The following is a 25,109-nucleotide window of genomic DNA, read 5'->3' as shown; positions in this document are numbered from 1 at the left end:
CTCATGGCTTCTTGCTTCATGAAGCTCCCCAGGAGATGTTTTCCTTCTTCATTTCCTAGGGTCACTGGATGATGGACTCTCTGCTTCATGGTGCTACAGCATTCTCTGCTCTCTCCGAATCTCCTTCATTCTCCAAAATGTTTCCTCTTTTATAGGACTCCAGGAGCTTACAAGACCCACCCAAATGGGTGGAGACATGTCGTCACCTAATCCAGTTTAACAACCACTCTCAATTAAATCACATCTCCAGGGAGATGATGTAATTACAGATTCAAACATACAATACTGGACAGGGATTAGAAGAAATGCTGCCTTTACAAAATGGGATTAGGATTAAAACATGGCTTTTCTAAGGTACATACATTATTTCAAACCAGCACAGTGGGTGAAATATTTGAAGTGCTAAAAATGAGAATGATTGAGACATTCCAAGTAAACAAAAGTTGAGGGAACTCATCACCAGGAGACTTGCCCTATAAGCAATAGCGATGGGAGGAAAGGATACTTTCAGAGGTTCACAGCAGCATAAGGAAATAAAGACTTCTGAAAAGGTAATAATTTGGGTAATTATAAATGCTAGCATTATTGTATTGCATTTTTTGGCATGCAACTACACTTCTTGCTTCATATAGGTGCCAAAAAGCAAATGCATAAAAAGTAATGACAAATCCATGATTTTTGACATACGTCATACAAAGATATAATTGGAAACAAATAAAAAAAAACGTAAGGGGTGGAGGAGTATATGGACAGCTTATGTGCAGTCTATTAAAGTCAAGATGGTACCAAATCAAATGTGACTGTTATATATTTAGGATATTAAAATTTAACCCCATGGTAACCCAAGGAAAATGTATGAAAAATATATCCAGATAGAAATTAAAAGAGATTCAATAGGTACAAGACAAAAAATACTAAAAAAAGTCAATACAAAAAAAACAAATAAATTTGAAAGTAGATATTAATGGAAAAATTGATGAACAAAAAGTTATGACAAGATTAAATGATACCTGAAACCAACTGGACCACACCCTGCAGCAATAATATTCTTCTCAAGCATGCATGAATCATTTCTCAGAATGAACTATATCTTAATTCCAAAAACAAGTGTCTATAAATTTAAAAATATCGAAACCATATACTGTTTCTTCTCTGACCACAGAAGAATTAAGTTAAAAGTCAACTACAGAGGGAGACGTAGAAAATCCACAAGTATGTGGAAATTAAACAACATATTCTTAAATAAACAATGGGTTAAAGTGCAAATTGCAAAGGACAATGAAACAATGAGAAACAATAACACAAATGAAAATGAAAGCATAACCTATCAAAACTTATAGGATATAGCTAAAGCAGTGCTGATAGGGAAATTTATAGCTCCAAATGCTTACATTTTCAGAGAAGACAGATTTCAAATCAGAGATCTAACCACAAAATGGAAAGAACTGGAAAAAACAGCTAACTAAACCAAAAGCAAGCAGAAGGAGGAAATAACAAAGACTATCACAGAAATAAGTGAAATAGAGAATAAAAACAATAGAAAGAATTAACAAAACTGCAAGGTGATTTTTTGAAAAAATTAATAAGACTTTCAAACCTTTAGTGAGAGTAACAAAGAAAGAGGAAAGAAAGGACTAATATCAGAAATGAAAAGGGTGACTTTACTACCAACCCTACAGAAATATAAAGGATTATAAGAAGATACTATGAACAAGTGTACATCAAACAATTGGAAAACCTAGATGAAATGAACAAATTCCTAGAGACACACAACTTATCTAAACTGAAACAAGAAGAAATAGATCTCAACAAGCAAATAACATGTAAAAAGACTGTTACAGTAGTGCCCCAAAAGCACTTCAACAAGGAAAAGCCCAGGACCAATATTCATAGGCAAAATTTACCAAACATTCAAAGAGTTATCTCCAGTTCTGCTCAAAATCTTACAAAAATATGAAGAGAAGGGACTATTCACTAATACATTCTGTAAGACCACTATCTGCTTCATACCAAAACCAAATAAAGATGCCAGAAGAAAAGGAAATGACTGGCCAATATCCTTTATGAATATAGATGCAGAAAACCTCAACAAAGTACTAGCAAACCAAATCCAACAGCACATTAAAAGAAGTATACGTTGTTACCAAGTGGGCTTTATCACAGATATGCTAGGATGGTTCAACACAAGAAAATCAATATATGCAATACACTATATTAACTAAAAGAATGAAAAATCGAAAACAAACAAAAAACACATGATCATCTCAATTAATGCAGAAAAAGTCATTTGACAAAACCCAGTACATCTTCTTGATAAAAACCCCTAAAAAACTAGAATTAGAAGGAAACTTTATCAACTTGCTAAAGGGCATACATGAAAAAACCCATAGCTAACATCATACTAAATGATGAAAGACTGAAAGTTTCCATCTAAGATCAATAATAAGGATGTCCATTGTTGCCACTGTTATTCAACATTGTACCAAAAGTTCTAGCCACAGCAATAGGCAATAAAAAGAAATAAAAGGCATCATATTGACATGGAATAAATTTTCCCTATTAGGAGATGACATGATCCTGTATACAGAAAATCCACCACAAACTCCTAGAGGTAAAAAAATGAATTCAGCAAAGTGGAAGGGTAGAAGAACAAAACCTCCAAATAAATAATGTTTCTATAATGAGCAATCTGTAGAAGAAATCAAGGAAAAAATTTGTTTTCAATAATAACAAAAGGAATCAAATACCTAGGAAAAATCTAACCAGGGATTTAAAGGACTTGTACACAGAAAACTATAAAATACTACTAAAAGAAATCAAAGAAGACTTAAATTTATGGAAAGACATTCTGTGTTTATGGATTGGAAGACTCAAAATTAAGATGTCAGTTTTACCCAAAGTGATCTACAGATTCAAAACAAGCTCAATCAAAATTCCAAACATCTTTGCAGAAATGTAAAACCTAATCACATGTTTATATATATGGAAGCATAAGGGCCCCAAATACACAAAGCCATCTTTAAAAAGAAGAACAGTCAAAGGACTCCCCTTCCTACAAAGCCACAGTAATCAACACAGCATGGTACTGCCATAAGGACAGTATATATAGCCCAATGGAATTAAACTGAGAGCTCAGAAATTAATTCTCACTTTTGAGATGGGGTCAAAAATCACTCAGCTGGGGAAGAATAGTCTCTTCAACAAATGTGTTGAGAAAATTGGATTTCCATTTGCAAAAGAAGCAGTAGGAACCCTACCTCAAACTTTATACAGAAATCAGCTCAAATTGGATCAAAGTCCTATATATAAGGAGCAGAAATATAAAACTCATAGAAAAAAGGTAGGGACCTAACTTCAGGACTTTGTATTAATGATTTCTTAGACTTTATACCCAATGCTCAAGCAACAACAAAAGAAATAGATGAAGTAAACCTCATTAAAATGAAAATAAAAATATTTTGTGTTTCAAAGGACTATATCGTAAAAGTAAAGTATATCCAGTGGCAGAAAATATTTGGCAGCATATTTCCATTAAGGGTTTAATATCCAAAATTACATAAAGAAATTCTAACATCTCAAAAACAAAAGGATCTATTTAAAAAAAAAAAGATCAAAAGAGTTGAATATAGATTTCTCCAAAGAAAATATACTAATGGCAAAAAAAAAAGCACATGGCTCAACACTATTAGCTATTAGGGAAATGCAATCAAAACCACAATGAGATACCATTTCACATCCAACAGAATGTCTACTATGTTTTTTTTTTTTTACATGGGCAGGCACAGGGAATCGAACCCGGGTCCTCTGGCATGGCAGGCAAGCGTCCTTGCCTGCTGAGCCACCGTGGCCCGCCCTCTACTATGTTTTTTAATGGAAAATTAAAAATACTAGAGAGAATGTGGGAAATAGGAATATTCGTTCATTGCTGGTAGAAATGTAAAATAGTGCAGCTAGTAATTTTACTTCTAGGTATATATTCAAAAGAGTTTAAAGCAGGTACTCGACAGAATTTTGCTCAGCAATGTTCATGGCAGCATTATTCACAATTGCCAAAGATGGATGCAACCCATGTATTCATTAACCAATGAATGAACCGATAAAATGTAGAATATACACACAATGGGAAATTATTCACTATAAAAAGGAATGATGTTCTGATACACACGATAACATGGGCAGACCTTGAAGACATCATGTGGAACGAAATAAGCCAGACACAAAGGGCAAATATTTTATTATGTCACTAATAAGTAATTAGAAGCAGTAAATTCACTGTAATAATCTAGAATATAGGTTGCCAGGGGCTGGGGGTAGGGATCAGGAAAAGGGAGTTAATGCTTAATTATCACAAAGTTTGTGTTGTGCACGATGGAAAAGTTTTGGTAATGGATGGTGGTGATGTTTGCAAAACAATATGAATGTAACTAAGAGCACCGAAATATGTAGCTGGATGTGATTAAAAGAAGGAAACGTTAGGTTGAATATATGGTATTCGAAAATTTTAAAAGATTTCCATGGAACTGAACAACACAAACAGTGAACGCTAAGTAAACCATGAACTATAGTTAACAATACAATTATAAAAATGTGCTTCCATCAATTGTAACAAATGCACCACATCAATGTAAGGTGGCCATAATAGGGTGGCATATGGGAATCTTATTACACATGATTGTTCTGTAAGTTCACAATTTCTCTATTAATAAATAAATAAAACTCTATGTAAGCCCCATTCTATAACATCATTAAAAAGTGTTATTGAGCATCTGCTATCTGTTCCATCCTGTTCTCAGCGATTTGTGGGTCTTAACAGACATAACAGTGATCTAGACCTGGCTCTGCTAATAATTAGCTGTTTGGTTATAGGAAAGGGAAATATTTTTCCTCTTTTTGAAAATGCAGAAAATCTTCTTTATCCATATGTGTTGATTTGAAAGTTTATGTACTCTAGAAAAGCCATGTACTTCCAATCCAATTTTGTGGGTGCAGACCTTTTGTGGTTGGGACCTTTCGATTAGGTGTTTCCATGGAGACATGACCCATCCAATTCAAGGTAGATCTTAACCCTTTTGCTGGAATCCTCTATGAGAGAATAAAGGGCAGACAACATAAAGAGCTCAGAGCTTATACAGAGAGTAGAGAGATAAAATCAAGGGAAGGATGCAGATGCTTGAAGAAAGGAAATGCTGCAGGAGTAACCAGATTTTGGAGAAAGTTCACATACAGACATTTGGGAATATAGACAAGATATGCCCTAAGTGATGCTATGCTAAGAAATGAAAATCAGAGTTTGCCCTGGAAAAGCTAAGAAAGGAACCACAGATACTTAGAGAGAGAAAGCCACTGAAAGCAGATGCCAGCCACTTGCCTTTCCAGCTGACAGAGGTGTTTCAGGTGCTGGCTGCCTTTCCTCCAAGCAGGAATACTCTTGTTGGTGCCTTAATTTGGACATTTTCATTACCTTAGAATTGTAACTTGTAATTTAATAAATCTCCTTTATAAAAACCAATCAATTTCTGGTATATTGCATTCAGCAGATTTAGCAAACTGAAACACCATATGAATATTGATTGAGAGCCTCCTAATCCAAAGCACTCATGTGATAGTTAACTTCCTTTGATTCTATCACTTAAGGAATTTTCATTCAACTTGAAGACACAGAGCTAAAATAAATGCAACCCCTAACAAATATCTAAGTGTTAATTTGTTTAGTACTACCTGTAAGCCAATAAATTAAAAAAATAGATAAATAGAAAAAAATAATTGAGGGTGGGATGCTTATTTTTTATGGGAGGGTGGGCATAAAATGAGTAGAATTTGGGTAAATAGAGGGGAGGAAAATAAAGCATTAACATAGAAGGGGAAATACAGACATGGAGTATCAGAAACATTGCTCGCACAAAGAGAAGACAATTATTAGAGATAGAGACAAACAACAGCCTGATGGTACTTCGGAATTAAGGCTGATGAGACATGGTCTGGAGGGCTTTTTAGTTTATTGAGTTTGGAAAAGAATTCATGAAAACTGTGCTTGAAGAAGAATCCAAGCAGCAGTAAACATCTAAGAGGCTAGACGATACGCTTCATCTTGTTCACTGCTCAATTGTCAGTACCCAACCCAATGCCTAGCATAAAATAAATACTGAATAAATGGAAAGGTTGAAGTTGTTCAGTCATAATAATATAGTCATGCAGTGATAAGAGTTTGAAATAGAATAACAGCAGTGGAAATAAAGAGGTCCCATTACTTAGAGACAGCTCATTAAATTTACCAAGTATAAAGAAAAATAAAAGCAATAATAAATCTCTAACAGCAATGCAGCACAATAGGGAAATCAAATCTGAAATGTGAATACATTATCTGTGACTGCCCTCTGTCTTCTCTCTTCACCCTCTATCTTCTCTCTTCGTCTTGAACCCAGGGGCCAACATCACCATATTCCCTAACTTTGAAACAACACAGTACTTACAACAACACTGTAAAGCTATATCTCACTTTAAAGAATAATAAAGTCAAAGTAGTAGTCTATAGAAGAGTGGGATGTAATTATTGCTACTAATCTGCCTGGAGGTGAAGAAATGTGGCAAGAAATTTAAAAACCCACATCTCCTGGGGAATTTCTAGTAGCAAACAGCCTGAGATTGGTTTACTATTTTTTAAAAAGTCTGCCTTCCTATCTCTCTCTGCCCCTAATCAAAATGTTTCATTGAAATTTGATTGAAATGTCCATAGTAACACATCAGCCTGCAGTAGTTTTTTAATAGCCATCTGTATCACCATCAGGAATGTCCTGCTTCCACTGCTACTTAATTTTCCATTTGTGCAAGTTCCTTGAGAGACTATATGTTTCAAGTGTGAGTCCCGATTCTTCTAGGCCCTGAAATTTACACAACATGTAGTCTTTCTTTAAAAAAAAGAAAAAGAATGCAAAATGATAAATGTGAAATTACAGACAAAGCTTTGAAAGTAGCCCATCCGTGCAAGAAACCACAAAGCCAAAGTTTTGCTGTAAATCTTATTTTATTTAACAGCTACTGAGCGTCCATCACAGAGTGTCCAGCACAGAGTTATGCACACTAGCTACACATTATATTCTTGGAAATTTCATCTAAACATAGTTTAAACTCTCCCCTAATAGGAAAACAACTAATGATCCCAAGTGACTCAGACCTTTTCAAGAATATGAGACCCTCATATTCACTCCCTATCAGGCAGCTCCACATGAACACCTGATGGCCTCTCAAAGTCAATCTGTCCAACTAACCTAATCTTTCTTTGAAAATCTACTATTTCACTCCATATATACTATTGTATTTGTTCCCCATCTTTCCCACACTTTTATTCCCAATCAGATTATACCTTATTTACTTAAGATTCAACTTCTTTCTACCATGCTGTCAACTTTCTCATGGCAATCTCCTACCTATCTTATGATTAGACCTGTCATTACCTTATCTAGAATGGTCTCCAAATATTTTGATTAAAAGGATCCTTTTATCATCAAATTTTCTGACCTCTTTATAATTGAGGAAATGTACAGTTTCTTTTTTTAAAGAAAAAAAAGTTCAAAGTTTTAATGCATTTTCAAGTATTTTAATGTTTGTTTTTTATAATAGCATCTACAGAGTTTTGAAAAGCAGTAATTATTTTATATGTGAGATATATAATGTCTACACATGTTTTAGTTTATGTATGGATTTTTGGAACCTTTGTAATAATTCTGTAGCTCCCTAAGGGCCTAGGGCTTAGGAACTACTTAACTAATTCTTTTCTCTTGGGATTAAGATGGAAGAAAACTGACATTTTATCCTTAAAAAATTGACTGACATATTTAGGATTTTGTTACATAATTCTTAGGCTCTTTTTTTTTTTGTCATTATCTTTTAAGAAGTCCCATTTTTATTTTAGTGTCCATAGAGTTTCCATTGGGAAATTGTGGTATTCTTGGAAATATTTTCAGCTTTACATATAGACAACCCATTTGGAATGGGGCTATTGGTGTTTTACTTAAAACCTGACCCTGAACCCTTCCCTAATCTGCTTGCCCCTAAACTGTATCTTTCCTTCATTTTCCCTTTAAATTCACACTTCTGTTTGCTTGAACTTTCTGAGCTCTTTCCAAACTATTACCCAAAATGCCACAATACATATTAAAAAGTCACCTGATTCCACAGACAAAGCTGCACCTCACTGCTTCTTTCACTGTAAATACAGCTGAGGCATAATGAGGTAATTGGCCAGGTACTGTTAGCTCAACAGGAGAGAGACTGGTTTCAAATCTGATAATTGCTGTTTATAAATGTTAACAGTTATATTTTTGGGTAAATTGAAGTCATTTTACAAAAAGAGATAACATAAGGAAACATACATACCAAAAGTGAAAAAGCAAAGATGCTGGTGCTGATGAAAGAGATAGGGGTCAGCAAGAGGCAGAAATATGGTGTAACGATATACACTGCAGGGTGTCTTTTGTTGGTTGACTTCATATGTAGTGGCAGCAAAAGTTATTTGAATGGTAAAAGGAGAAAATCAGGAATTTACTTGTGGGGGAATAAAGAGGTAATAATTTGAGATTTGGTGTGAAAGTTTGAAAGTTTGTTTCCCATGTTTATGTCCACATTTTGAATATAGCCATGGACAGACTGAGAGAATCCTCTTCAACTATCAATCAATAAATACTTAAAATAATCGATATGTTTTTGGTATGAATTTTCGGTCACCTGAGGAAAAGTCCAGCTCATAATCTGTTCATAAACCCATCAGGAGAAATTTGCCCAAATACAGATTCTCATAGTAAATGGCATTTCCCTGATTCTCCTGTCTCGGGTTTTTAGCTTCTTTTATAAAGAAACCTATTTATTATGTTATAGTTTGTTTCCAGGGAACCCATGTTGGCTCCTAATGATCACTGCTTTCTTTTCAAAACATTCCCATTTGTTGAAAAATACATTCTACCACCTAGGTTTTTCTTTTTTTTGGTTGACTGAATGCAATTTTTCTTGATTATTTATAACTAGTACAATATTGCACGTAACCAATATTGTGAAATGGTTTCTGTTTTCCACAGGTTTTCATGTTAACAATTTTATTTCTATAATTATGCTATCAATTTGTTATAGTTCTCTGCGCATATGTGTTTGGGTCTTGCAGTTAGAACTTGTTTATATTGCTCTGATCATTTCTTCACATGCCTTGGGCTTTCAAAACTGAAAAGAATATAAAAGCACAACTAAAATAATTTTATTTGATTAACAAATTGAAATTCTTGTTCTTTCTTTCAGAGGATGGTCTTTCATATTCAGCAACGATGCTCATTAATAGACCACTAAATTTGTTTGTGACTTTGAATGAAGAAAACAGAAATTTAGACAAAAATTGAGAACATTTTAAATAGAAATCATTAAATTTATATTTTTAAAATGACAGTTATTTCTTATTTGGCAAAGCATCATTATTTCTGTCCTATAATAACAAATATAAAAGCTTAATGAACTTCTACTTTACTTTTTAGGAACTATCTGATGGCCAAGATCTAATAGAAACGAGAAAAATTGAACTTAGCATCTCTTAAAACACAATTTTAGCACTTTGCATATTGATTAACTAAAAATAAAACAATAATCAAAACAAATGAAGAAAGCCATTATGTGATGTTTCTTCCATAATATATCTGTTTACAGCCTTGATAATCTGGAAAATGTGGTTTTCTGCAAAAAATTTCCTCATTATTGGTACATCAATTTAATTAAATTCTCTATTAAAATGTGCTAAGGGGAGGGCCACAGTGGCTCAGCAGGGAGAGTTCTCACCTGCCATGCTGGAGACCTGGGTTCAATTCCTGGTGCCTGCCTACGCAAAAAAAAAAAAAAAAAAAAAAAAAAAAAAAAAGTGCTAAGATCCAAGTTCACAGAGTAATATTCACATTCATAGTTTGTGTGTGTAAATTTCATGTATAGAAAAATCATAATTATGCTTTTACTTTTATATATAATTACAAATATGGAGAGATAATTTTTAAATGAATGAAAATATGGTGTTCAAATGCATCCCTATAACATAGTTTAAGTATATTTGTGACACAATATACACATCATAATAAATTCTGTATGTACACATACTATTATTTTTAGAAGAATGAGATTTTGAGTTTTGTTTTCTCTTAATACAAGGATTGAGGTATTAATGTAAAAGTCTTTGTAAATTTCCTATACCGTAGCATTTACAAGGTAAATATACAAGTCTATTATTTGTTTAGTTTGCCAATATGATCATTCCACTTATAACATGTTGCTTCTATTCTGATGAACTCAATTTACGCAAAAATATAATGCCATTTTACAAGACCAATATCCTTGTTTAAAAGGCAAGTAAGAATTAGACCCATTTTGGAGTTGTAACAATGGAAGTTAATTCCCAACTTTGCAGAGTTAATGATTTTTACAGGAGTAAAGCCTAAACCCTTTGATGCCCAATCTAGAGGTTTATCTTATCTAGTGACATCCTGAAGAATTTAGGCTGTTCATTATCTTGGTGATGGTCAGTTCATCATACTAAAGTCACGAAGGAAAAACAAAAGAACACAGGTCAGGAAGAGAGTCAAAGAAAAATACATTCTTCTATAAATTAATGACTCAGTACTATAAAATTCTGACATTGAGATATGCAAGTGCAATTACATCATGAACAGCATTACAGGATAGCTATCATGGGTTATCTTAAGACAAAGGTCAGCCATAAACTGGCCACTATATTGGCCCAAACCTCACGAAGTGAATAGCTCATATAGATATGCTAGTGTGAGGTGTGACTGAAGAAATACAAAAATTAGAAACTAGGGAACCAATTAATTTTTCCAATGTTTCTAATGTGGATACTTACCATGCATAGTTTAGTGTTGGATTGCTTAACTTTCTATTTTATTGTATGTGTGCGTGTTTTGTGTGTGCATATATATACATATATATATATATATATATATATATATATATCACACAGTTTTCCATTTTAACCATTTAGCAGTAATAAGCTATATACACAATGTTGTTCTACCATCAGACCATCCATTACTAAGACATTTTCATGATCTCAAAACAGAATCTCTCTACCGATTAAGAAAAACCTTCCCAGTATCACTTTCATTTTTGTCTTTTGTTTCTAGTAGAGTAGTGTGACAAATAGTGGCATGACTAAAGTATAACTTTAGAAAGTTTATCATGAAATGCAATTTCAAAATATAAAAAACTAAATATAGAACTGCATCATCAAAAAATTACAGTGGGATATTGAGAAAAAATTACAGTGGGGAAATTGCAATGCATTATTGCATGGGAAGCTGGGTTGCATTTCCCCTCAGAGTTATAGGTTTGCCCTGCAAACTCATATGAGCAATGCCCTTGTGCATAATGGCAAGACATACAGAAGGGAATTTGGGATTATTACAAAATCTACTTTGTAACACTGAAGTTTGGAATTCTTGAGGAGCTGGTAATGAGATCTGAACCGAGAAACCCAAGTAGGCATCATTGTACAGTATGCGGAATTACTTTGAGTCAAATGACTGTGAGTGATCTGCACCTCACCTCATTTCACAAGAAAGTAGAACTGATGGAGGTGAAAATACTACTGCATATCACCCTGCTGCTTTAAGTAACTCTCAAATCCCCAATTTAGAAGCTGAAAGTTCACAGCCACCACTAGAGGGGAAAACCTCAGCAGCTCTGCAAAGGTCTATTTCTTCTTCCCTTAGAGCTCTCCTGGGTGCTAGATTCTTAACAGATAACGGCTGTGCCTCATCTCAGGACAACTGAGTGGATAACGGGCAGAGATACTAAAAGCAAGAGCAAAATGGATTGGGAAAAAAAAAAAAAGGTTTGTAGGGGTCAGGGGAGTATCGGTTCTGCCAAATACCAGAATGGCTTTGAAAGTATAACCAGCTGGAGGGTGCAAATGAAGGAAAGAAAGCCCATTCGGTTAAGACAGCGAACATGTGAAAGATGGGCCATATCCTGAAAAAAAATCCTCCTTAACCAGCCCAGTTGGATGATCCTCTACAGAGCAGTACAATGCTGATTATCAAAGAGATAGAGGACAGAGACAGGGTTGGAGAAAGGAAGAGAAAGATTTCTTAACCTATGTCTAGGTATAACGGAAAACAGGCCATCATGGGATAAAATGAAGAGCAAAATATAACTCATTTGTACTCTGCAAGAGTTCTGAAATAAGAAAATTTCATGAGGAAATGATTTCATGAGGAGACATGAGTTCTAGTTCTCAAATGATCACTCAAATCCTTGGACAACCAACTGAATATGTCCATTCTCATTTAAAATGAGACAGTTGGCTGTTTAATCTCCAAGGCCTTTCCAACTTGAAATATCTAAGAGTTTATTCTACAGAAATTAACAGAATCTCATTAATTTGAGATTAAGTTTGATGATAGGCGACTACAAAAAAAAGTGCTTAATTGTTCTGCACTCCTGATAAGAAATTTAACTACCTGCATATTCTAAGATCTTGTGATTTTAAAATAGTTGAAATAAACTAATATAAGCATCTTAAAACAAATGGCCATAATGTAAATTAAGAAGTGCAGTTAATAGTAAAATTGTAAAACATTGTTTCATCAATTGTAACAAAGTAGCCAAACTAATGCAGAATATTAATAAAGGGAAAAACTGTAGGGTGGATTGTGGGTATAAAGGGGAACTCTGTACTATCTGCATGATTTTCTATAAACCTACAACTGCTTTATTAAAATAAATAAAAGAGGAGCTATCGAGATGCATGTGCAAATAAAAGTATTTATATATTAAAAAAACACACAAACAAATGACCAGCTTTGACCATGAAATAGGAATAAAAAGCTCATTTATTTAAATTGCCTGATTCCCTAAAAGTTAGTCACTGCTGTGAATATAATCTTAAAAATTTATATTTATATACCATTTCCTAGTTTACAAAACATTTTGATACATATTACCTCATTTGATTATAACAATAGCTTGTGCAATAGTCATTAGTTATCCCCATTTAATAGATTAGAATATTGGAAAATATTTAGATTTTGGTCTTCTGAGTAGTAGTTGAGCATTGTAAACTTATATATCCTTGATGGAAAGTCTTTACCTTGGCAAAAGAGTTGCCCATAAATTTCAGCAAAAGACTGATCATCATGTAAAACTGAAGTTTTCCTACAACCATATAGCCATTGTCTTGTAAATAATACATTAACATATACAGCAACGAAATTATACAGAATTAAACCTGTTTGAATAATTTTACACCGCAGATATTTTTCTTGCCTAAATATGTCTTCTTCCCTTAGAGAGAGCATTATAAAGAAAGAATGAGAGAAAGAGAAAGAAGAAGGGAGGAAGGAAAAAAGAAAGAGAGAGAGAGGAAGGAAGAAAGGAAGGAAGGAAGGAAGGTAAGAAGGAAGGAAGGAAGAAAGAAAAATCTAGAATAGTTTTGTGTCTTGCTGAATCTAATTGAGAGAGAACAACAGTCAATGAGTTTAGAAAAATCTAAAATATTATGTAAAATGGAACCATATTAAAATAAAGCCACTCTATTTTCCTTGGCAGCATAGTGATAAAATCATGTGGTGAAGCAATGGATCTGTGATGACTTCTTTCCTCTCTTCCAGTTGAATTTGTGCATCTTCTGACATATTTCCCAAATGAAACAACATGGTTCCAATCCTTTTACCTCATATATATTAAAGTACTGCCCTCCAAAATGATTTGTAAGAAAGATTCTTCATCTATTAAAGCAGTGGTTCTCAACTCTTTGCACATATCAGAATCAAAACAAATAAAATTAAAGAAAGATGCCCAGGCCCTACCCAATACTAATTAAATAAGACTCTAAATAAGAATCTCTGAGTTAAGAATGGCTTCAGTATCTTTTAAAAGCTATCCAGATAATTCTAATGCGCAACTATGGCTGTGAACTATCTACAGCAGTCTTTCCGCAACTTTAAAGTGCCTGTGAATTAGCTTGTGAATTCTGATTTAGTAGATCAGGGGAGAAAGTCTGAGGTTCTGCATATTTGACAAAGAACTAGGTGATTACTGAAATTGCCCATCTGTGGACCATATTTATAGTAGCAAGGGTCAGTGGTTTTCAAAGGTCAGTACCCTGACCTGCAATATCAGCATCATCTGGGAACTTGCTAGAAATGCACATTCCCAGATCCCACCCAGACATGTGGAATCAGAAACTCTAGAGGCCAACCAACCTACATTTTAACAAGCCCTCCAGGTAATTCCTACACATACAGAGTTTGAGAATCACAGATCTAAAAAATGTTTCCTGAAATCTAAACACTGGCTGCATGTGTTCAGAAACCACTAATAGCTTACACTTATGTAGCACTGTGGGAAATCCTATAGACTTTCCTACTTTACCTGTAAATAGTTTCAGTATTTTATAAACAATGAAACTGAAGCTTAAAATATTTAAGGGATTTGCTCAAAGTCACATTGCATGAAATGTGAGAATCAAAATTAGAGCCCAGGTCTTCTGAGTCTTCCAAACTTCAAGCAGGAGAGTGAGATGGGAATAGGACAAATAGCTGTGACCTGATAATAGGCTGAAAGAGAGCACGCTAATACTCTGGTGATGTCAAGTTGGGGGACCAGTGCACAGACAGGCAACCTCCTATCAGGTGAGTCACAGCCACTTGTACTTGAAACTTTCAAAGACTGCAGCAAAACACACTAATCATTTTTTGCCTGAGTTTGCTATTATATGGATTTAGCAATGAGAAACACAAATGTTTCACCCTCAGCAACTGACTTAGTGGATGAGCCGGTCACTTTTGATTGTTCTCTCCACAACTTCTACAAATCATTTATTTGAAATCAAATGACATAAAAGAACATTTGCTTTTTTATTTGTTGTGTATATGTCTACATACATACTTATGTGTATCAAACTTATAGGAAAACATAATATCACAATTTGCATTTGTCTCATGAGACTTGACTGCTGTGTTACTCAGGATAAATAACAAATGATACAGTTCACATGTGCTTGGATATTCTTTAACAAAAGTATATAATATGCTAAATTCCTAGACAATATATAATATATATAGCTATACTGTTATTTACAAAACATATTTGTTAAATTATTTTATGGACAATGAACAATAAGCTAGCATGATTATTTGAAGATGGAAGAACATCAAATCTCATAAACCCTCCATTAACATTTATGATCCTTAAGGAAAGTATCTGTAATAACCCACACATTTTTAGTACCTGTTGTGGTTTATCTACAGAAAGAGAAAGCTTCATAATTGTCACACACTCACCCTGTAGAACTATGCTCACAAAGTTTGTTTTCAAATAATGAATTATAAGGAGCAGGAAATCACATATTATGTTAGGAGTCTGAGTGTTGTCCCATTCTGGCACTTCCTTATTGAATGCAGGCATTCCATATGTCCTATAGAAGGGAAATCACTTTTTTCCCCTTGAAATTTACATAAAATCTTTATATTTTATTGTCACATCTCTGGTCTACGTTTTTTCTTCTTTTTCCCCTTAGTATAGAAATAATCAGAAATATAAAGATTTGGCATTTTGAAAACCTAAAAATTTATCTATTCAAACCTACATTTCTGAAGATTCTTAGCTTTCTTATACTTAACACTTACTAGGTCCATTTACATTAAGATAGGAAAAATGCCATCATTATATGAAATATAATATCCTGCAAATGTCAAATAGGGCCAGAATTGTGAAATTAGTTAATTAAATGTAAATAAATTATCTGAATTAAGGATAATTAAAATAAAAATATAGAGCCCCACATTTTATCATATATACACTTACGCCATATATCCAGATATGCATATACATGTAATTTTTTCAAAACTACCTGATGAACAGAATCATGAAATTATAATGCTGCAACTATTTTATAATCATCTTCTTATACATATGCCACTGACATTGAAAATAAATAAGGTCAGTAGGAGTGTGAAAAAAGATGACATTTTAAAGATTGAGTTGGAACACTACCTGTTTCCACCTTGACTCATCAAGAAAGCTGCAAAGTCTAAACCTGCCAAGGATAACTAGGAAGTGAAGCACTGTGTATGCCTGTGTGTGATGGTAGACGGTTGGAAGGAGCAGGGCTAGAAACTCAGTAAGTAATTAATGAACTCTTCCTAGGATTGTGGGTGGCAGTGACGAGGCGGGTGGACTCTGTTCAGAAAAATACCTGAGGCTTTGCCACATGTCCCATGAGCTACTGTGCCTCACACCTTAGTGTGCATACACCTGGGGATCTTGTTAAAATGCAGATTCCCATTCAGCAGGGCTAAGAAGGAGCCCCAAGTGCAGCTGTTGCTAGTGGTCTGTGGCTCACACTTTGATTCTTTGTCCTTGGGATGAAAGCTGATGCTCTGGGTTCTTTTTAGCTCTTCACAAAATTTCTCATGAAGATCTTGAATCTTCTCTGAGATACAACTGAGTTAAGTATATACGCATAAAAGTATTTATCATTATCATCCTATAGACTTTATTTTTCTTTTTCTCAGAGAGATATGGATTGCAGAGCCAGACTCCAAAACTCATCTACACTATCACATCAAGATGCACCTTTACGCTAAAGATCATGATTATATACAACAGAACATCAATACACACTGGTCTAATGGAAGTAAGGCAGTGAAGGTAAATGTTTTGGGGACAGTCAGCCAAACTCTTGTCACTGGACCGACCAGAATTACAAACCTTCCTTGTCTTCTGCTGCCCAATTTCAGATTATTCAGGGCCACAGACTCACTGAGGGAGGATTTTTTCTCCCTTGCCATTTCACTTTCTTAGTGCCAAGCATCTACTGTGGCTCCCAATGAATCAAGTTCTCCTTCCTCTCCTCCCCTGAAAGCTCATACTCCCAGTAAAATGTTACAAATAAAGTGGAAGCAAGCCTTTCCCAGGCTAGACTTGAAAATAGAAAGCAAGAGCACCATTCTTCACCAGGAAACTGACCTACAAAGCTTACTGGATTCATTTAAAGAAACTGAGAAGGTCAGCTAAGAAAAAAATAGGGAACTCTCTCCATAGTTACTTCTGATAGAGCTCCACCAACTCAGAAATAAAGCCTTGTACAAGGCAAAGGAAACAAAAAAGAGGGCACATTAGGTGAAGTCTGGGAAGCAATTTGCAGAGTACTGGATTCTCACAGGTGACTTATTTGCATGTTCTATCTCCACTTTCCCAGGGAATAGCTAGCTCTATATTTATTCTGTTTTCTCACTATCCATATATCCATACTGTAATGTCCACTAAAGTGTAATGTTTAAAAAGTCCATTTCTTATGAGCCATAGACACACAAAAATACATAGATAGAGACATAGATGTAGATACAGATACAGATATTTATGTAGCGAGACTGCATTTCATAGACATGGACTTCTATACATATACTATATGCAAATATAAGAATACATCCTTTTCTCCTGAACTAATATTTAGATGCTTATCTATGATAATTTTAGTTTAAGATAGAGTTGACCTTAACTTAGAAAGAACTTGCAAAGTTAATAGGCATTCTAAATCAAAACCTATTAAATCCAGGGTATTTATTTTTCCTATATTTGATTTTGCAATCATTAAAAAAATTTTTGTAGGGATAGCATACATCTATCTATACACACAGAGCGCTTCACAAGTAAAGGGTTAATGATTTTAGGATGTGTGAATGTTAGCAGTTGAGATGGCATCCTTGTGTGTTTGCAAAAAAACATTTTCTGCATCATGTCCAAATCCCTTTGCAAACAGATAAATTACTCTATAAATCTTATTACTCCATGTGGATAAATCACACATGCAGGTTTACAAGGCTGGGGAGCTGGAAGGAAAAATCTGCTTTCAATAGTAGGATCTTTGGGATTCAAAATCACCCAATACTCAGGAAATGAAGAAAAGAGTACTTACACATTAGGATTTTCTTAGTTTTTACAATCTGGAGCAATACACACACACACACACCACTCTCCTTTCTAACAAGGCTAGAGGTCCCAAAGCAGGACACTCTGTGACAGCCAACCAAATTTATTTCTGAGAAAAGGAAAGAAAACTTTGCTGCTGTCGGCAGCTCTGCTACAGAACTGCTCCCTGATGCCCCAGGGTTTATGCACTATCAGCTCCTCACACACAGATTAGAGGTTTATTTTCTATCGCATTACTGCTCTTTATTACCACAACAAGCAATATTAGCTAGATAGACAGACTGACACTGCCCCAATTTACTTGAATGAAATGAGATTTTAAAAAATCTCCAAGGAGATTATTCTTTTTTTCTCCTCTCTCTCTCTCTCTCTCTCTCTCTCTCTCTCTCTCTCTCTCTCTCTCTCTCTCTCTCTCTCTCTCTCTGTCTTTTTCAGTATTTGACAGAAATTCAAGGAAAGCTAGAAAAAAGGACAAGGTGCATGTGCAGTAGGTATAGAGGGGGAAGGGAAAAGAGAAACACAGGAAAGGAAGCTTGGAGATTTTTGGAAATACAATTATGATTAGGTTCCACTAGAGTCTCTCTAGCTTACTGTCCCTTACAGGGGTCAAACTCCCAAGGACTTGGGACTCTTCCTTTCCAATTTTCAAAACCATATTGTAAAAGTTTGGCAGAGCTGCAAAGATATAAGGTCTGTGCAGATATAAAAAGGTCAACAATCATTTTGAAATATTCATGTTACACCAGGTTAATTTCCCATCTTCTGTGCTTAACACTCCTATTCTTAAGTACCAGCAATTCCTTTTTTCCCCCTTTTCTTTAGTTTTCTGATGATTTCTATCCACATTTCAGAAAAGACTCAATAACCAACCAAAGTTTTAAATTGATTTATTGCCCTAGATGCCAATTTGAAGATTCTTATAGAAAGTCTTCTAGCTGAACCACTGCTAGGGGAGAGCCAGAGCCTTGCTGCACACACACACACACACACACACACACACACACACACACACACACACACACTCTGGCACCGGGACAGGAGCACAGAAGATGCAATTCAGAAAACCACTCTCTGAGAGCCATAATTGGACAACTCTTCTTTCCTAATTAAGGAACCCCAACAAAACTCCGAAGTACAAGGTATCAGCAGTTATAAAACCAAGAATACTGCCCAAATCGCACTAATACCATAGGTGAAGTTAGCCTTCCTTGGTATGTGTGAAACAAGGTCCTAAAAATCAAGAAACACGTAACCAACCAAATGGTCCTTGACAGGGAACAGAATTCCCCTGAATTTTGTAGGCTGATCCGTCCAGCAGTCAGTAGAAACACACACTCACACACACACACACCCGCAGCATCTCGAGAACTGCAGTTCAAGACCAGGCACATAGACGCGCGCGCACACACACATACACACAAACATACCCTAGCGCGTAGGAAAAAAAAAAAAAAGTTGCCCAAAAGCCCTACCTGAGGATGGCCGTATCCCCCTGCCTCACGGTGATGTTGTCCGTGCCTCGATTAAAATCCACGCTGCGAACAGGCAGTCCTGTGGGAAGAAGGCAGAGCAATCTCAGTAGGACCAGCGGCAACTGTTTCCGATCAGGCTGAACTCTCCCGACCATGGTGGCCACGCCGAGTTGCGAGTCGGGTCCGCGGGCGGACTCTGGAGGGGTGTGTGTGTGTGTGTGCGCTGCTCGCCGCCGAGGGCTTCACAAACCCAGGGCTTTCATCAACCGCCAAGGCAGACCGGGTTTTTTCCAGTTTGTGATCCTTGCCACTTGCCTCTCTCTGTCCCTTGCTCAGCCTCTTTACCCCCTAAGGCTGCACAAAACCCTCATAGAACCCTAGCAGAGGACAAGAAAGTCAAAGGGACAACATCTAATAGCAGAGAGTACAAATATAAAACCCTCGAGGAAAGATGATGAAAAGGCTGCAAAAGGCAAGAGGTTCTTCTCTGGTCTATCTGTGGCTGGATCCTTCTCTGCCCGTGAGCTCCTTCCCTCTGTAACCCACTTTCCCGGACCGGCGAGGGAGCCGGTACTGAGTCTGCCAGGGAGTGTAAAGAAACAGCCACACAGGCAGCTGTAGCAGCCCAGAGTCTCTCTCCCCCTCCTCCCTTTCCCGTTCTCTCCACAGTCCCTCCCTCTCCCTGCTCAGCACCTCCCTCTCCCCCCTCCCCACCCCTTGCTGTTTTTCACAGCCCCTTCGCGTCATCCCCTTCCCCGCCCCTCCTCGTGGCCCCTTGATTTGCACAACTGCCCCCTTCAGCCGCAGCCAGCCTCAATGAAAGTCTGATTTGCCTTTAGGTTGTCAGGACAACAGCTCCATCTGAGGCCTGGCTGATTTCCGTAAGAAGAGGGAAGGGAGCTTAGAGGTACTGTTAGAGAGAGAGGGGAGGAGAGGGACTCTTGCTATAGAAGAACAGAAGAAAGAGTCTGGGAGAAAAGAAAAGGGAACAGTGAGAAATGAAGGAAAATGAGATGAGAGGAAGGAGAAGAGAGAATGCAAACCTTGACAAATGGAGACAGGGAAACAGAGAAGGATAAGAGAGCATAATGGGAGGGGGCTTTTGAAAGATGGGCTGAGGAGTGTGAAACAGGGAAGAAACTTGGCAGTGGAGCCTAAGATGAAAAGCCAAATTTGATTTCAAAGCTAAACATTCCTGGCAACTGGCTTTTCACACTCACATTTTGTTCATTCCTTCCTCACTCCTGAACTTTTTCAGAATTAAAAAGGTTTATGCTCTTTCCTTCCTTTATCCCCTCCCCCTCCTGGAACCCCTTATGAAGGATGGATTGGAGACAATGCTGGTATTGAGTGGTCTGGAGTGTGAATGCTTGGTTTGTCTTTTCCAAGTGCCAGCCTCAGCAGCTGATCCCTGATCCCTAAATCAACCTCACTCTCCAGGAAACCCTCACTCAGTCCCCCACATGAGTAATGATATTAAGGATTATTGTTTAAAGAGCATATTCTTGTTGCTACCCAAGTTCTACTGATATTTGCTTCTCAAAATGTTCAGATGCAAGGAGGAGTGCTACACACAGCACTTCAGCTAAAGGCAGACAGGGTAAGGCAGACAGGGTAGCTATCACTCCTCTCTCCTAGTCTATGAACCCAGCAAGTGATGAGGGTGATGAGCGTCTTGCACTGCTAACCCTTCAAGTGAGATCCCCAAACTGCAAGGCATCTCCCTCAATCCCTCACTCAATACTGATTCTGGGTGGAAGATGGATGGGCTTAGACTGGCTAAGGACTTCTTTTTTCTCCTGCTTTTCACATTTTATTTTGAATAAGTGAAGGATTCATATGGCACCCACTTCAAATGGTATAAAATGTTATAGAGAGAATCTATTCCAAATTATCCCATGCACATTCAAATAAATACTCACACACACAGTATCCCCATCCCTCCTACTTACACAAAGAGCCAAGGGTGGTCGAAAAAAAAAAAACTAAAATAAAATAAATAAATCAAAAATAAATAAATAAATAAAATGGAATATGGTTAAGAACCCTTAGCAAACCTCCCAGAGTACAAATCCTTAGACTGCACTTTCTGTGTTGGCAACTGTCTTGTCCCCTAGAACATTCAAAGAATTTCTCTGCTACATTTTATCCATTTAAAAGGTAGGTTAACCCATATAGATTATGTGAGAGAAGGAAAGAAGACATTCGGTTTTTAAGAAAAGGGTTTGAAGAATTGGAATCTGAATTGTTGCAAGTTCAAGATTGGGGTAGTTCAATCAATTTTGTTTGAAATACGCATTATTCTTACATAAACCAAGGTGCACTACGTTGACACTTATAAGAAGTCCTCACTCAGCAAGCTGATGATGTTCCACCACTTATTTCTAACTTAACTGTTTAAAAATTGAAACACATTTTGCCATAAAAAATAGAGTTGTCAGGTGGTTAATTGAACTACAGAGCTTTAAGTCTTTGATTCTCAAAATCAATGGGAAAGTGAACTTCAAGAGCACAATGGAGATGTAATAATTACATATCTCTTGGCCAATATTGCAGTCTTGACCAACACTGCTGGGCTTTTTCTGAGTTTTCAGCTATGAAGCGCTGAATTAGATTAAGGGTTATGCCACAGCATCTTCTTTGTTTGAGTGGTATTTCTCCAATGTTGGGGGGAAGAAAAGGAAGACACAAGTGAATAGGGGTCCTAGAAAAATCCATTTCCATTGATAGTGCTAGGTAAATGGTGTGGCAACTTCCTACCCCAAAGGCTTCCCAAATACTCTGGGGGGAAGGATCAGACATATCTGGATATGAGTAGCCTCTTGTATCAGTGAGATAGAGTTTGTTTGAAGAAAGGTAGAGGTAAAGGCAAGAAGGAAGTATGGCAGAGTGGTAGCATATTATTTGCAGAAGATGCATAATTATGGCTCTTAAATAATGCCCAAAACAGTAATCTCAAGTTACTGGTTAGGAATTCTCTGGTGTTGCTAGGAAGAAGCATAAAGTTTAACAACATACTGAGCGATAAAATAATTCAAACTAAGATGGTAGAAATGTGGATTCTGTAGCAAATCCATTAGATCTGGAGTTTGTCTCTGCAATCACTCTGAGAAAAGGATATGTTAAGTTAATCAGGATTGCTATTGGGATTGTAATGGAAATACCTAATTTACCTATGAGGCTAAAATCATGAGTAGATATCTGAGTAGAAAAATGTCATATAATTGTTATTATTTTTCTATCTTCATTAAATAAAGTCTGTTTCTTGAACGCTTTTGTTCAGTTAAATTGACTTACTGTGTGCACTGAAAGGAAAACACGATAAAAAGAAAGCTTATCTTACAAAATTCTCTAACTGTTCAATAATTCACACTGGATTTCTGAATAATTTCAAATCATGAAGTTTATTATATAAGTTAATTATTCAATATTTAGCACTTACATCCAGATAGCACTTCAAGTATAACTCTCCAACCCAGTCCTTGACCCAGAGGAGGCACTCTGTAATTGATGAATGTAAGAATGAAGGAATGATTGAATGCCCAAGGCCAGGCATGTCTTATTTCACCATTTAAAAATTACTAAATCTCTTTGTGGGTGTACTATCTACTTCAATTTTGACATTATGTTATTTCAGAGTCTTTCCCCTTGATAGTCCATTGTTCTTTGCACTCGCGCATACTCCTGTTTGGTTTTTTTTTGTTTGTTTTTAGCTCCTAGGATCTCTCCCTTTCTGATAAATTCAATAGTCAATATATATCAGATAACATCTCATCTCTGATGGTCACACACCTAAATCTATCCCAACATTAACTCCTCTGCTTCATTTCCTAAGAAATGTATATGGACTATTTTTCTGTAAACCACTGAATGAATTTTTCCAAGAGGGCTGGCAAACGTGAACATACTTTTGGGTTATTTGTGAGGCAAGTATGGCTGTTAGCCATGTGAAGCAGCCATCATCACCTAACTATGATGATCTTAGTTACTAATTTTAAACAACATACTGCCTTTCTAAAAGGAGCTTTAGACGATTCTGGCATTCGCTAGGGACAAATGCTGCAGGAAAAACAAAAACTAGCTAATGTCTGAGAACCCTAAGAAGTATGAAAGGCTTATTGTCTATAGCTGGGTAAGGTAATAAGCTCACATGAAATCCAGATGCAGCCTGGAATGTAAAACTAATTCAGCTAACTGCTTGCATTCTATTCTAAACATGTCTATAATACTATTAATATACCACTCTACATTTCTACAGTTGTAAAGTCTTAATCATAATAATGTCATGTCTGTATTTTACTTTCATAAGTAGAATTACCATTTCCATATGAACTAAAAATGAAGAATTGTTAATATTTCTCTTTAGGATTCCTACTATGACATCCTCAATGATTTCATCATAATTTAGCAATATTCAAGTATCCCAGATTATGCTCATGAGCATGGCACCATCATGTGTGAGTTTCCTTTAGAAACTCGCTCCTTTTGAATACAGCAGCTTCATTCACATGTGACTCACTGCTTAACAAAATCAGTCAGTGACAAGTCAGTTAAATATTGTTCAAATCCTTGCTATAGAACACTCAGAGATGGAAAACACTCAATCTGTACCTTGCATAATTAAAACTACTCTTTCATGGTTCACTTTTATTGCATGCCTTTGTGGTTCATTGTTATCACATTGGCCTTCTGCTTCTAATTAAGTATCCTTTGCTCACTCATTTTATTTTGGTAAGCATCAATGCTTAGACCTGTCCCAATTTGTGAAAGGTCTTTGAGATCCTGGCTGCTACTTGGGTCTTCACTCCTTGCTTCTACTCCTGATTACCATAAATATATACGTATTTACACTCATGGATACATTTGCTCACCAGCAAACTTACTATTGTATGCCTTCTTATTACTTAGCAGACATGTATTTACTAGTCTTAGATTCTCCCCTTTTCCAGGTTGTACATCCTGTCACTATTTACATGGAGTTGGCAATAGACAAGTAATGCTGCATTTGCAATGCTGCTGCTCTTTTTGATCTGCCCCTAACTTATGGGAAGGACATTTCAATAACTGGAAGGATGGTGGTAGCAACATCAAAAAGCAAGGTGTTAGTTTAAGCAGGTAATCAGGCAATTTCATCCTTTCTTGATGGTTGTTGTCATGACTTGGGATCTTAGTAATAAGAAAGAAAAGCCTACAGAGAAGTGAGGAAGAGTGGAAGCCAACACAGAATTCCATACTCTGATATGCCCAGCAGGCTTATGATTTATGCATTCAGTCACTCACTCAACACACTTTTATTGATATTGAAGTGACTCAAGACAGGCCAAGACTCTGATCTCATGGAAATGACATTCTAGATGAAGAAATAGATACTCAACAAGCAAAGACATGATAATATTATTTCAGAGAGTAAATGCCATGGGGAAAAATATGTGTGATAGGGAGTTAGTGGTCTGGAGTTGTGGTAAGGGATACAGAAAGAGACGAGTCAGACAAAACCTCTTTGAAGAGGTGACACTTAAACCAAATCCTGAAATCTAATGAGGTGGTCTTGCAAATAAATAATTGCAAGACCTTTCCAGGTAAAAGGCATAGCAGATACAAAGGCCCTGAGGCAGGAATGGGTATGTCATGCACTAGGAATGAAAAAGGTAATAAACCTAGAATATA

General features: G+C 36.2%; 1 protein-coding gene across 4 annotated transcripts in view; it reads right to left on the bottom strand.

Moving 5' to 3' along the window:
* The window catches only part of LSAMP (limbic system associated membrane protein), a 667,551-nt gene extending 647,479 nt beyond the window's left edge, over positions 1-20,072 (bottom strand). For all 4 annotated transcript variants that reach the window (XM_077118264.1, XM_077118266.1, XM_077118265.1 and 1 more), the window contains exon 1: positions 19,443-20,072. In XM_077118264.1, coding sequence (XP_076974379.1) covers positions 19,443-19,597 — 155 coding nt within the window. In that variant the 5' untranslated portion in view covers positions 19,598-20,072. The remainder of the gene's footprint in view (positions 1-19,442) is intronic.
* Positions 20,073-25,109: the final 5,037 nt, after the last annotated feature.

Source organism: Tamandua tetradactyla, chromosome 10 (genome assembly GCF_023851605.1).
Source record: "Tamandua tetradactyla isolate mTamTet1 chromosome 10, mTamTet1.pri, whole genome shotgun sequence".
Taxonomy (NCBI): Eukaryota; Metazoa; Chordata; class Mammalia; order Pilosa; family Myrmecophagidae; genus Tamandua; species Tamandua tetradactyla.
The sequence above is the reverse complement of the archived record's forward strand: the minus strand, read 5'-3'. Positions and strand labels throughout refer to the sequence as shown.